This window comes from Pinus tabuliformis, chromosome 1_2 (genome assembly GCF_031772625.1).
Source record: "Pinus tabuliformis cultivar Carrire ecotype Pingquan chromosome 1_2, CPIR1, whole genome shotgun sequence".
Taxonomy (NCBI): domain Eukaryota; kingdom Viridiplantae; phylum Streptophyta; class Pinopsida; order Pinales; family Pinaceae; genus Pinus; species Pinus tabuliformis.
Window position 1 is genome coordinate 301,622,801 of NC_142298.1, and position 15,715 is coordinate 301,638,515.

The following is a 15,715-nucleotide window of genomic DNA, read 5'->3' on the forward strand; positions in this document are numbered from 1 at the left end:
AATTTTTTTAAAATTTTACTTAATTTTATATAAATCTAAAAAAATAAAAATTTAATTAATATTTCAAATCAATAAAAACTCTAATTCCCCATTAACAACATTATATAATAGACGTGCCTATAAAAAAAATATTTAATTCATACATAATTGTTATCCAAAAATATCTAACTCATTCACAATGGTTATGTAATGGTTTTTTATATTTTTAATTAATATATTATTATTTGAAATTAATAATCACCATTAATCAGTTAACCTTTTCACTAAACACTTAAATTTAACCTGTAATTATATTACATTATAAAATGTTCCAATTAGTCATTTCTTCCTAAAATATTTCCTAAAATATTTCTAGCATTACATTATAAAATCTTCCAATTAGTCATTTCTTCATAAAATATTTCCAGCATCACCATCACTGAATTTGTAAGTAGAGTTGCCTGAATTTGTAAGTAGAGTTGCCAACGACTCCCACTGTGCTCATGAAACAAGCGTCACATCAACATGCACAGACTCTCCGTTTTCAATAAAAGTTGTTGTAACAACAGTGCTGCAGCAGCACACCACAAACTCATTTTGACATTATTATAACAAGGCGGTGGTACCTTTTCAATAACTTTTGACAAGGAAAAGCAGGACAGATTCTCAAATTCATATTTCTGTGGGTATGAGCACATGGTAAGCCAAAGCCATTTTCTCAATTTTCTTTGTGTGTGAGAATGGGCACATAGTTAACCATGTCATATTCTCAATGTCCTCTGTGAGATTCAGCGCATGGTAAGCAAGAGTTTGTGTTGGAATTGGATTGAATTGATCCAGTAAAGTACACTCAAAGTGGAAAAGGTTGGTATTATTTTGAAAAATATCCTGCACTTTTCAATCTTGGTTGATTAATCAACATTTAGGGTGGTGGCTGGTAGATGTCACTGCTGTGCTGAGTTGTGAGGCCTGAGATTAACTCTTCTAAGACACTTGGTTCTTTTTCTGTGTTTTTAACCTTTGTGTATTTAAGATTGTAGTTAGTTTTTTTTTTTTTTTTTTAGTTTTGTGAAAAATTAAGAGTTTAATGGTTAAAAATGTGTTTTGTCTCCAACAAAATTAAAAGTATAAAGTATAATTTATGGATATATATTAGTTGATTTGAATAGAGTTTAGTTTTTATCTTAAGTTTAAATATTATGAATAGATAAAAACTATTTTTGTGAAGTTAAACTATTTCAAAGAACAATCAAATTTTAATTAAAATTTCCGCAATCCTAATAACATCTTGTTAGTGAATAAATCATTTTTCCGATCCAATAAATAGTTTGAACATTTCCATATCTTAGATTAAATATTTTTTTAACTACCTTGTCATTACAACTAATTTACGGAAGCGAAGGAATTGCCTAGGTCAAAAAGTCGCTGGAATCCGGGTTAAAAAATTTCAAAAAACCTTGTAGAGGCAGTGTTTGAGTCATGTTTTTTTATGCTGGAAATAGATTCAGCATCAATCATGTTTTTTTATGCTGGAAATAGATTCAGCATCAATCAAAAACTTTCGGCACCTAAAATGTTGAAATTTAACAATTATAACTTAGATTTACAAAAATACTTGCCAGATTTTCTCAAAATATAGCCAAAATTTCCATAATTTTCCGGGCTAAAAAACAATCTCGTTAGACTACCGCATTTACTCGCTGTTTGATTTTCCGGGGGTTGTGAAGTAAGATTTGAATTGCCGAGGTCAAAAAGTGGCTGGAATCCGGGTTAAAAAATTTCAAAAAATCTTGTAGAGGCAGTTTTTGATTCATGTTTTTTTATACTGGAAATAGATTCAGCATCAATCAAAAACCTCTGGGACACCTAAAAAATTGAAATTTAACAATTATAACTTAGATTTACAAAAATACTTACCAGATTTTCTCAAAATATAACCAGAATTTCCATAACTTTCCGGGCTAAAAAACAATCATAACTTTCCCAACTAACAACTTTCCGGGCTAAAAAACAATCATTAACAAACAATCTCATTAGACTACCGCATTTACTTGCTGTTTGATTTTCCCGGGCTTGTGAAGCAAAATTGAGATTCACAACTCCCAACACGTTAATCAAAAGCAAACTCGATCGCTTGCGAGTCAAATCTGTGGAGAGTCCAGACCCACTAACGTGTGAAGAGTTTAGAGAAGAGATCTACGGCGGCCTATAAAAGTATATACCGTAGAAGGGACGATCGAGGAATATAGAGATTCAGTCTTCACTTTCGTTGAAGGGGTCGGATCTTGTACAGAGGTGTAATCACTGTGGATTGCAGGACAGATTTTGGCAATGGCGATGGAAATGGGAACCCTGGGGACTCTCCGATGCACAAATCCCCACCGAATTCAAACGCTTTCCCCATTCAAACCCATCTCGTATTCTCCCAAATCAACTCTGCAATTGCCTCCTCGGTTTTCCTCTGCGTTCCTAGGGCAAACCCTGCAAAACAGACTGTCAATACCTTCGAAAAATGTTTCCCGTTTCAAAAGTCTGTCCCCGCGGGCCGTCTCTTCTGATGGTCAGGCGAAGCCGACGGTTTTGGTGACCGAGAAGTTAGGGGAAGGCGGTCTGGAGCTGCTTCGAAGCGAGGCCAATGTGGACTGCTCCTACAATTTATCGCAGGAGGAGCTCTGCACAAAGATCTCGCTCTGCGATGCTCTCATCGTGAGGAGCGCCACAAAAGTGACCCGTGAGGTGTTCGAATCCTCACGCGGGAGGCTTAAGGTTGTCGGAAGAGCGGGTGTGGGTATAGACAATGTGGATCTTCAGGCAGCCACTGAGTTTGGGTGCTTGGTCGTCAATGCTCCCACTGCCAATACTGTTGCGGCTGCTGAACACGGGATCGCCTTGATCGCATCCATGGCGCGGAATGTGCCCCAGGCTGATGCTTCCATGAAGGCTGGTATGTGAATCCTAAAACCCCTCTTTCTTTTAACTATCTCTTTCCTTCCTTTTTACCAGACGTTTCCTTTCGTCACTATAACTGTGGCAAATATGTCCTTTCCTATTCTCGGAATTTTTGCAAAACCTCCGTAAACACCCTGCGAATATTGTAATTTCTTGAAGATCCAGATAGATGATATGATATTTTTGGTTAACGGAGCCATTTATTGACAAATATAAATCTTTTGACCCAGAGTCCTTTAATGTAATACCTGTCAGTAAAGCCCTACGACAGTCACTCAAGAATGAATAGATCAATTTTTCCTAGATTTTTGTGGTCCTTGTCAACATAATTCAACTAAATTCTTCCATAACTTTCAGCAGATCATAAACCTGAGTAAAACCCTAAAAGAAATTTTAGAGCGCAGTGTTTTTCCGACCATAGTTTCATTATTCCTTTTGCTGGACTGTTTTCAATTGGTCTTTATGTGCAGCAAAGGTATGTTAAGATGTTTGATAATTGAGTATACACTAGAATAGGTACCTCTTAACTCCAGATTTCCAATCTCAACTAAATTCTTCCGTAACTTTCAGCAGATTATAAACCTGAGTAAAACCCTAAAAGAAATTTTAGAGCGCTGTGCTTTTACGACCATAGTTTCATTATTCCTTTTCCTGGACTGTTTTCCATTGGTCTTTATGTGCAGCAAAGGTACGTTAAGATGTTTGATAATTGAGTATACACTAGCATAGGTATCTCTTAACTCCAGATTTCCATCTCAATGTTTCTAACTCTCGGATGCTTTTTAACCACTCTAGATCTATCTTATTTCTAGATTTATCAAGCATGAAAGGTGTAAAAATAAATTAAGATACAGTCATTCTTGGTTTAAACAGAAATCCTGAGGTAAGATGGATTGATATATAATGCTGTGCATATGTTAAAGCTGACTATTGTTTCTTAAATTTTCTTATTTACATTATAGTATTTTTTTTTTTCTTTTTGCCGGATGTCACACATCTGATCCATACAAGGCTATTATTTTTAAGTTGTTGTTTTTTTTGAAATTTAAAAATTAATCACAGACTTTACACTTCCATTATACAGAGCAGTTTGAATTTTGTACCTTTTTTATCCTTCTCAATGCATAATAAATCAAAGGTTAAAATAAATAGATAGTAACCCTTTTTTCTTTCTTTTCTATGGTATCAAAATAAAATAAGACCCTAGTGCTTTTTGTTTCATTTTATTTTATCAGTGTTACACACAAGTGCACAAGCATATATGCAGACACATATCGAGATCTCCTTCACGCCTGGCTGTAGAGCATTTTTATGACTTAAATATAGGATATTTACCAATATCTATATTATTAAAAGACCAATCTAGATAAAGCCCGAGTTAAGATGGATTCTCATCAGTGTTATTTCATTTTTTTCACATCATTGCCATATATATACATAATTAAGTATCAGATAAACTTTTCATTATAAAATTTCCCCAATCTATCCCATGTTAACTTCATTATCTGTTATGCATCTCTCATACTGTCCCGTAAAATGCACCCTCTCTACACAATAAATATCTTTTTTCAGAGCATCTATGAAAAAGATACATTAAAACAGTGTTGATAATATCGGTATCGGGAAAATATCGGCGAGGGTCCAAAAAATATCTTATCGGCAATATCGGCGAAAATATCAGCAAATATCGGCAAGCATAAAAAATATTTTTTCCAAATTTTTAAATATAGCCGATATTTTCAAAATATCGCGATATTTTGCCGATATTTTCCGATATTTGCCGATATTTTGAAAATATCACGATATTATCAAAACAGAAAATATCGCGATATTTTCTCGGCGATATATCGTTTTGCCGAAAATATCGCGATATTTTCGAATATCGACGATATATCGCCGATATTATCAACATTGCATTAAAATATACACAAATATACAAAGTCACCCGAGGCTCCTCAGCTATAGCCAATATAAAGCCCAAATCCCCAAAACTTATATGTAAGGCTTTGAATTTCAACTGAGGAGCACTTGTTTTAGAAGATCTGAGTGAACTGCCTTGAATAACTAAGAAATTTCTAAATGGATGTCCTAAACTTTGTAGCCTGGAGAATTTGTAGGAAAAGCCGATAGGATCACATAATTTCCTTCTGAGCAGTGTCAGCCTTGTCATCAGATCTGCAGGGTAGTGGGCTCTCTTTCTTTAGTCTTCCGTGCTTTCTTCCGACTTCTTATCAGTTTGGTCAAATTCTGAACCATTAAGCCACTCGACTTCCATCAAAGTCCTCGGTAGAGTTGATTTTCACCTGGATCTTGTCAATCTCAGTTCTGATTTCCACTGATATTTCCTTGCTACAAAGTTCTTGCAGTCCGCATTTCTTAATTTGTGTCATGTGAGAATGATTTAGAGGGAAGTATATTTGGAGGTTTGAGTTTTCTATCTTCTGGATGATGTTTTTTTTTTTTAATATATATAGTGTTTTCCTGTATCCTAATCCTAATACTTTTAAAAAAATGTCACATCTGTATCCAGTTCCATGCAACATAAGTTCCTAAACTTTGGTTTTCACCCTTTTGAATTGCGTTTTTGTTTAGCTATGTAGTTTCTTTTTGAAGCTAGATTGCTTATTCTTGTATGTTGACAATTTACCATCCTTTTTCACATATAAGATTTTTTACTTGAATTTCTTATGAGATCTGAAGCATGTATTGTGAAAGATAGATTTGTTTCTAGCTATCCATTTCCTTTATCCCACATAGTAGAGAATAAGATCGATATGAACACAGTAACAGCAATGCAAAGGCTTCACATACGAGTAAGCAAACAAGAGAGAGAGGGTTTGCAAGCATAAGACTAGATTGTCAGCACTGTACGCTCTGTTAGCATTAGTTTATATAGGAGTACAAAACTGATGGAGAGTAGTCATCTTTGATCAAGTGTCTGGTAAAGATACAATAAAGCAGGTGAGTGATAATTTTTTACCAAGTCACCCAAGAAAAAGCAAGTGTACTAAAGGGATAAAAACACAAATATAATACATGTAAACATATTCACTATGTCTCATCAAAGACTCCAGACTACGATCAAAAGAGTTCCACTTTAATACTTCTAAGATATTTGGTCCATCTATTAGAAACTTCTTCCTGGCTCTTCATGAAGATAGGGTACGGCTCTGATTATCTATCCTAATGAGATACACCTCACTCTCGATACTGAAGGAAAAAATGATCTAAACTTTTTCTTCATTTATACATCACGGAAATCTTTAAGACTCTTTAATTCCTTTCTTTACTGAGTTCTCCACTATTAAAAATTTCATAATACATGTAATCATATCCACTATGTCTCATCAAAGATTCCAGACTACGATCAAAAGAGTTCCACTTTAATACTTCTAAGATATTTGTTCCATCTATTAGAAACTTCTTCCTGGCTCTTCATGAAGATAGGGTACGGCTCTGATTATCTATCCTAATGAGATACACCTCACTCTCGATACTGAAGGAAAAAATGATCTAAACTTTTTCTTCATTTATACATCACGGAAATCTTTAAGACTCTTTAATTCCTTTCTTTACTGAGTTCTCCACTATTAAAAATTTCATAATACATGTAAACATATCCACTATGTCTCATCAAAGATTCCAGACTACGATCAAAAGAGTTCCACTTTAATTCTTCTAAGATATTTGTTCCATCTATTAGAAACTTCTTCCTGGCTCTTCATGAAGATAGGGTATGGCTCTGATTATCTATCCTAATGAGATACACCTCACTCTCGATACTGAAGGAAAAAATGATCTAAACTTTTTCTTCATTTATATATCACGGAAATCTTTAAGACTCTTTAATTCCTTTCTTTACTGAGTTCTCCACTATTAAAAATTTCATGTGGGCTGACAGCCATAAAAATATATTTATCGGTGGAAAGCCAAAACTTTGCAAAAAGTCAAAACATATCCTCTGGCCGAAATTAATTTTTGGAAAATAAAATGCAACGTCAGGGGTGGCTGCTACTATAATGGGCTGTGATCTTTTTGGAGTATCATTATATTTCTTTAATTTCGCTATTACCTTCAGTTTCATTGTATTTATGTGAATGGAACATAATTATGATTTTTTTTCAATGAAGTCATTGGTAATCGTGCTTGTTACAGGCAAGTGGCAACGCAACAAGTTTGTTGGTGTGTCATTAGTTGGAAAGACACTTGCAGTTATGGGTTTTGGAAAGGTTGGAACAGAAGTTGCTAGGCGGGCTAAGGGGCTGGGAATGCATGTTATTGCACATGACCCATATGCTCCTGCTGATAAGGCACGCGCCATTGGTGTGGATTTGGTATCATTTGAGGAGGCCATAACTGTTGCGGATTTTTTTTCACTGCATATGCCGTTGACTCCTGCTACAGAGAAGATTTTCAATGATGAAGCTTTTGCCAAGATGAAGAAGGGAGCTCGTATAGTAAATGTTGCAAGGGGTGGTGTTATTGATGAGGACGCACTGCTGAAGGCACTTGATGCTGGAATTGTTGCCCAGGTATGTTCTTGAATCTAACTTTGATACATATATATTCTTATGATTTATCTCACATTCTCCAATATATTGATAACGTTAAATTTTGCAAGTCTTGGCATATTCTGATTTTTACATGTAGAATTGAAATGTCTGTGTTGTCTTTCATTACTGGTAATGGTTGTCTATTGGTATTGTATCTGTTATAGTTGGATTTGTGATAACAATCTAACTGCATAGTATATGCTGTAATTTGATGGGTAAATTTTAACGACATCACAACTCTAGTTAAGTACATAAGAGTCACTTAAAATATTCGCAGACCAATTGGTTAGATATGACCTTCTCTTGAAGCACAGTTACTTTCGAAAAACACATTTCAGCAAATTAGTCACAAGGATCATCTTCTGTTGACTGGAGCAGTTGCTGCATGGCGTTTATGTGTTTGGTCAAAACTGAAAATTTTCGTTGTGTCAACTGTCAAACAGGCAGCATTGGATGTATTCACAGTAGAGCCTCCTGAGAAAGACAACAAGTTAGTCAACCATGAAAAGGTCACAGTGACACCTCATCTTGGAGCAAGCACAATGGAAGCACAGGTACACACATTTGGAGAATAAGACTCAAAGCTATTGAAATTCAGTGTGCAGAATTTGCAGTTTACTTTCATTCAGTCTTCCATCATACTATTAGATTCGACTATGGTTGTGTGTCCTGTTCCTTTCTGCCTGTCAGTGCGCATCGGTATTAATTGTGCATACATATACAGTAATAAAGTTAGGGATGGATTGTAATTCTTATTGGCACAATTTGATGGTTATCTTGGTTTTATAATGGGCAAGAGCAATAAATAAGCTGCTTTCACTTTGCAGGAAGGCGTAGCTGTAGAAATTGCCGAGGCTGTTGTTGGAGCCCTGAAAGGTGAGCTTGCAGCAACAGCGGTTAATGCACCTATGGTTCCTGCCGAGGTAAACTATATGAACGCCTTTCATATCTGTTCTCTTTTTCTTTATGGTTATTTTAATGAAATTCTTCTTGGCCGTGTTTGTTACATGTTTTACATTCAACGTCTGTAATTGCTTGCTAGTAATAGGAGCTGCTTTCAATTTTTCTTCAGTTCCCCCTCTTTAATTGAACTGTTTGGTAGGGTTCTCATGTGTACTTTGCTTGTGGTTTACTATGCTTTCATATCTTATAAGTTATAACCTATTTTCTTGTGTTCTCTGGAAGCTATTGATTAGGTTACTAACGGTTGTGAAAAAGTTGTAGAAACTTGAAAGATGTATGCATTTTGAAAACTTTTGCCTGCAGAAACTTTCAGAGTGCACCATACTTCTTACCAACAAAGTACTTTCTAGCTTTTGCCATGAGGAGTGTGATATTAACATCTGTTTGCATATTCACAAACTCATCTATCTTGTTTTTCTTATTGTTCCGTATCAGGTTCTTTCGGAGCTTGCTCCTTTTATCACACTGGCAGAAAAGCTTGGGAGGCTTGCTGTACAGTTAGTAGCAGGAGGAGGAGGTGTGAAATCAGTGAAGGTGACCTATTCTTCTGCAAGGGCTGGTGATGACTTGGACACAAGAGTGCTTCGTGCCATGATTACCAAAGGAATCATCGAACCTATCTCTAGTGCTTTTGTGAATCTGGTCAATGCAGATTTTATAGCGAGGCAAAGGGGTTTGCGAATAAGCGAAGAAAGGGTACTGTTTGAGGGTTCTCCTCAAGAACCACTGGAATCAATCCAGGTACAAATTGCGGATGTGGAATCCAAGTTTGCTAGTGCTATCTCAGAAAGTGGATATATTAAGGTGGAAGGTAAGGTTAAGGATGGAATTCCCCATCTTTCTAAGGTCGGGGCCTTCAGTGTTGATGTCAGTCTCGAGGGAAGTGTCATTCTTTGCAGACAAACTGATCAACCCGGCATGATTGGGACAGTTGGTAATATTCTAGGCGAGGAGAATGTCAATGTGAACTTTATGAGTGTTGGGAGGATTGCTCCCAGAAAGAAAGCTGTCATGGCAATAGGTGTAGATGAGGAACCGAGTAAGGCAGCACTCAAGAAAATTGGTGACGTTCCGGCCATCGAGGAGTTCGTGTTCCTCAAGTTATAGTTTGATACTTTCAGGATGATTCTCGTACTCAACATTCTAAGACTAGTAGCGAGTCTAATAATTTTGGTCTACAGAAAGTTTATAAATTCAAAGATGAGAGCCCAGTTTTCTTCCCGTAGGGTTTTCTTGCCTCTTCTTTCAGTTGAGTTTCCAAAATAAGGTTGCATTATTTTCCTCTACGTAGTCTCAGATTGATTCCTATCAATCATGCAATTTTGATATTTGCTTTTTGTTATTAGATAAACTTCTATGTGTATTTAAAATCCGATAGTTATTTACAGGAATACAAAGCCAAAGAAATTCTCTTAAATTTAAAAGAAACATGTCACTAAATGTGCTATTGTTTTTTCCAATTTTATCTTTAGATTTGAAGGTTTGCAATAGGCTCAATATGATGGCCAAGTCTTCTACCTATAGATAGAATTTTTGGAAGATGAAGGCTTAGGCCGGGAAATTTTTAGCACGTAATACTTCATAGATCTTCCTAGAAATTTTACCCTACATTAATGTAGGCAAACCACTTGGGGCACATGATCTATTGTCATGATTCCGTTAGATTTTAATGGTAACTTTATTAATAATGAACGTAATTGTGAAGAATATTCATTTATATTACTAAATGCAGGTAAGAATGCTTATGCGGTATGTTATGACATTTAAAAAGCATAACACTTGGTGCAGTATGTTACATTTTTTTCACAATGGTTAATATTGTCAATATCTATTATGAGCAACCTACTAAATGCCAAGCACTTTTATTAAATGCATGTAAAAACATTTCTGATATATGTTATTTAGCTATATTTGTACATTTTTTTTCATAGGTATAATATTGTATATTCTATATGAGGAATATATGTACACTGTTAATATTGTCAATATCCATCATGTCACTTGTGGGAATTGAACTAGGGTGGGGAGGATTGCATTCCTTCCTCCCAAGTACACCCTACTAAATGCATGTAAGAACGTTTTTGCTATATATTTTTTAGTCATATTTGTAAATTTTGTTTCATAGGTATAATATTGTATATTTTGTATGAGGAATATATGTACACTATTAATATTATCAATACCCATCATGTCAATTGTGGGAATTGAACTTGGGCGGGGAAGATTGCATTCATTCCTCCCAAGCACACACGATAACCCTCCCTGAAATCTAATTATGAAAAATGTTTTTTTTTTTTTAATTACCAAATGCATTAAAATATAAATTTCCAGCATCAAAGACAAAAATATATGTAAAATATAAAATAATATTTTATAAAATAGCAAATTATTTTTTTAAACCATGAATATATTTTTAATAACTATTTTAACCTCATAATATGAACTTTATATGGAAGTTTTTAAAGAAAGCATAACATAAAAAATTGGAGCATAATATATAGCAAAATGATCAGTGTGCAATCAAATGAAGCATAACTTATTTTAAAATAATCAACATACAGTAATCATAATGAAAGTTCAAAAATGTGACCTACGAGTTAATTTTTTGTTTTCTTTTTTTGTTTTAATCAACTACTTTTATTAATTCATAAATAGATTATATTATGGAGAGCACATTTGCAAAACATCATGAGCCTTACTCTAATTAGATTTATTGGTCTATAAATGCAAACAAAAAAACATAAATAACAGTAAAGGAAAACAAGAAGATCGGAGATCAATATAGCTCAAAGAGACTATAACTGTCCAAAAAGAAGTATATGTCCCTAGTTAATTAGCCATGTTTCTTGGATTCAGGATTTTAGATTCACCACCTCGAGGATGTCAGAATGCTTCATGCATGTGTGATTCCATGTGAGTCATCTTGCCTTCAAAGTTATCCATCCGCTCCTAGAGCTGCTTTTGGCCTCTGCAAAGGGAGACTTGCTAGTCCAAGATTTCCCATTGGTTGTGTTGTATATCATGAAGGAAATTGATAGCCTCATTTCGATCATGTTGTCTGTCTCTAACCAATTGCTTCACTACAACTATCACAAGTTGAATTTGGGCCTCCAAAGAATCAAAGGGTGGGGGTAAGTCCACACGCCTTGGGGAGACATCATGCGGTTGCTCTAGTTATTCCCCCTCATCTTGTTGGGCCACGATATGAACAACACCTTGTCCTCGAGGGCCTGCCCCCCTTTGGCGCCTACCTCTTTGACAAAGCATTGCCAATTCAAGGAGGGCCCCCTTAGCCCCCCACCTCCACTGCCCGTCGCCTTAACCACTGTCTGTACAAAAATACCCTCCCAACCTGAGTACAAAAATCACAATGTTCCATACTGCCCCCTTAGAATTTCATTGTAGACTCCACAGGATTCTTGGTCAACCCAAATACCATCTCTTATAGCTACAGAGACATGGCAACGTTCTCCTTCCAAACCGTTAGTGTTGTTCCCTTCCATCATCAACAAACTACCACCTTGATGTACAACTTGTTTGGGTTGGGTTAAACACTTTACCTACACCATCTACCACAAACCACCTGAATTTGTTCACATTCCTCCTAAGGGCCACTAAGCGACATCCACCACCACCCTAAGACCACTAGGACACTCGAAGATGAAACTAACCTACCCAAAAGAAAGTGAAAGCAACAGGAAGAAAACCACCAAGGCCACCAATGTGGCAAATAAACCCCTTCGACACCCCACGACCTTTGACAACCTCCCAACAAGACAGAGTAAATTGGAAATTAAAACCAGCAGGTAGAAAATAAAACGAGAATACTTACGAGAAGGTAAGGTATGCTACCCCTTGGCTCAAGTAGATAGAGGACCCAGCTATGCTCCTCACCACCCCTCTAACCCTTACGAAAATCGAAATGTGCATTGGAGGTCGTTGAGAGCTAGGATCCTTGGTCACACTTTACATCGTCTTAGGCGTCTGCACAACTCCATTCTTCTTCCCTTCATGGTTCTCCTTAAGCCGACCAGAGAACAAGAGTAGCTTGACAAAATAGCCTTCTTGCTCTCATGTACAGATTGCATACCTTACTCTCCACTCCTCCATCTCCCGCCCAAAGCAAATGAGCATGATTGTCCAAACCAATTCACTTATAACCAAAATCGCCTCCAAAACGTTCTCTCCCGACGCTCTACTGTGCTTGTTGTACACACTTCCTGAGCATTAATGATGTGTGGGTAGATCATTTACTTCCAAGACTCATGCCTCCACTTAGATGCTTGCCACCCCATCGGGGAGATCCAGTTAGCTATTAATTCAAGTGCTACATAGTAGCTAGTACATGCCGCTTAGTTTAAATATAGTTAACTTGAAATAAAAAACAATGAAGAATTAAAATTGTATATATCCCATTTTGCAATAACAAGGCAATTGCATTTAGGCAAGAATATGTAGTAGCCTGTGATGCATTTATTATTTATTATCTTTGTTCATACTACCATTGAATGTAGTCGTAATAATTTTGGATATAATTACATTGTGAACTTGGTTTGTTTCTCAAGTTACCAATTTGCATATTCCCTATGTTAAATATGTTGTGTACTAATTGCTGGATGTGCAATTTCTTGAATGCATGTGATATTTAAAAATTTATAAATATTTTTAAAATTATTTCAATCTCTACTTTAAGTAAATATTTTTATAACAACCAACTCAATTGGATTTAATTTTAATGGGTAAGAAGAATGACTATCATATACATAGTTAATTGAGTTTGGTTTTATTTTTTATTTTATCGTTCAAAATGCTTTCATTAGATTTTCAGGAAAATAGATCTTACAAAACATGTCTCAACAATCCCCTTTTTCTCATTCCGACTAGAATTGTTGAGATTGGGGATTGGAGGATACCATAGAGGACACTTTACATTCTTGGAGGATACCATAGAGGACACCCCCTTTTTCTCATTCCGACTAGAATTGTTGAGATCGGGGATTGGAGGATACCATAGAGGACACTTTACATTCTTGGAGGATACCATAGAGGACACTTTACATTCGCTATTCCCAGAAGGCATTGTGGCCATGACAGATTAGGCAAAAAAAAAAGAGAGACCAGAATTGACAACAACATATCAAGGAGGCAGACGAGGAAGGAGTACAGGGGGGCTGCAAAGTAACCAACACGATCGTACATGTGGAAATCAATATGTTCCACTCGCGCTACCAAATTGCGAAGGTGGTCATTTGTGCAATAGTGGCTTCGATGGAGGCTATCTAGTTGTTCCAAAATTTCATTATGATTGTATTGGATATCATTGATGTAAGCCACAATTTCATTACGGTCTTATACCTATGGTCCCTAAAAATGTCCATGTTGATTTGGATATTGCGAAGCGGCTCTGCTATGGACTCCATGGTTGCAAGGGCCACTATGTGACATGGAGAATGAGTTGGAGATAGAGCCACTGCATTTGCGGTTTCCTGACTGGCAGAGTGCTCAGACGATGAGCTATGGCTTGATGTAGGGTGCCTTGCATGAACATGCTGACCCCCCCTACGACGAGGCCGACCTCGCTGGCGAGGCATAACGAACTTGGCGTATACAGACGAGCGACTGATTAGTTGAGTCAAGGAGAAGCGTTCAAAGAATTTGCAAAAAAAGTGACAGATACCAGGACCAAGATACAAATACCCAAAAAATGCACACACCCAAACCCAGACACCGTAGACAAAAACCCAAGATGGGTAAGCTTCCTCCCAGACCGAAGGGCTGCCTAGGGCATACACAACCCTCCAAACTAACGACTCTCAGAAACAAAAGACACTTCCCCAGATGGTCAGATGAACATACATAGTGAGGCCCGCTCCGAGTGGGCACCCATACAAGACACAATTTTGACTAGAGACCTGCGTAGCCCAACCCCGACACACATAAAACCCAGAGGTGACTTCCAACAAAAATCTGTCTACGGGGCGACCACAAACAAACAACAATTGAGACTTCCGCCTATAATTAGAAGCAAAAGTTTTTGTGCAAAAATAAGGACATTGATACCATTTCCCACACGACAGAAGGGATTTTCAGGAGCCTTTAACTTCTTCTTGAAAGCCGATGATGAGATTCCCAAATGGAGGTGGGGAGCCAAAACAAGACACCATGCACGGAGGTTCTCGGATCCCAGTGGCAAGACTGAAGACTAAATACAAACCAAACCAAGGCAGAACAAGCTTCCACGTCGCCTCTCATCCAAGGCCATGACCTCGACGAGTCTCCATGGACCCTGTCTCTCGCACTGCAATTCTCCGTCCGACTCAAATTCATCGCCCAGAATTCCAAACTGGAGAGGGATGATCACTTGCCCGTGGATTTAACCGTTCGGGTAGCTGGAGAGATCTTCGCTTGCGTGAAATGAATGTAGGAATGACACACACTTACCAACATTAAAAACCACGTGGAGGAGGGGTGAACCCCGAGGGCCACACATGTGCCAGATGTTCACTTTGTTGATGGGGTATGTTCACTTTGTTGATCACCCCATCGAGGGAATTGAGTTTGGTTTTATTAATGAAAAAAATGATTATTATTTTTTTTTCCAAATTTAATTTTTACTATATTGATCTCATAAATATTTATTATGAATCATATATATATAATAAAAATATAAACACATCTACTTTATTAGTTTGGAAGATTCAATATAAGCACATTAGTTAATAGTTATATATTTTGTAAAAATGAAAAAACAAAATTGAACTCTTAGAATTAAAAATGTTTGATAAACTAAAAATATAAATAAATAATAATATATACTTATCTATATTAACATAAGTTACATTTTTAAATTAATGCTTGAAATCTCAAATTAATGAAAATAAAAAATTTGTATACTGTTCTTAATAGTTATCTATATATGTATAAATTACATTTTTAAATTAATACTTGACATCTCATATTTGTATGAGAGTGGACCGTTGTCATTCTTCACACCATGGTATTCACTTTAAACATTTGAACCTGAAGTATTCACATGCGTATTTCATAGGTTATGGATTCGGTCAATGTTGCGTCAATCCAATGACCAGAGCTCGATGTTCCCATAATATTAAATAACAATACGACCCAAATAATTAGGCATCAAGATGGAAATGGGATATTGTTTGATATTTTGGAAAATGGAAATTATTAATTTTATTATATATAGTGATTGTCTAAATTTCATTATAAATTCCAAATAATAAATTTATTGCAAGAATATTCTATTAATT

The 15,715-nt window shown here is 36.2% G+C and overlaps 1 protein-coding gene across 1 annotated transcript; it reads left to right on the forward strand.

Moving 5' to 3' along the window:
* Window positions 1-2,168: 2,168 nt before the first annotated feature.
* On the forward strand, window positions 2,169-9,665 carry LOC149205547 (D-3-phosphoglycerate dehydrogenase 1, chloroplastic-like). Its single transcript, XM_089395100.1, has 5 exons — window positions 2,169-2,923; window positions 7,084-7,460; window positions 7,925-8,035; window positions 8,309-8,404; window positions 8,880-9,665. Exons 1-5 carry the CDS (start codon window positions 2,311-2,313, stop codon window positions 9,549-9,551), a joined length of 1,869 nt encoding a protein of 622 aa, XP_089251226.1. The 5' UTR covers window positions 2,169-2,310; the 3' UTR covers window positions 9,552-9,665.
* Window positions 9,666-15,715: the final 6,050 nt, after the last annotated feature.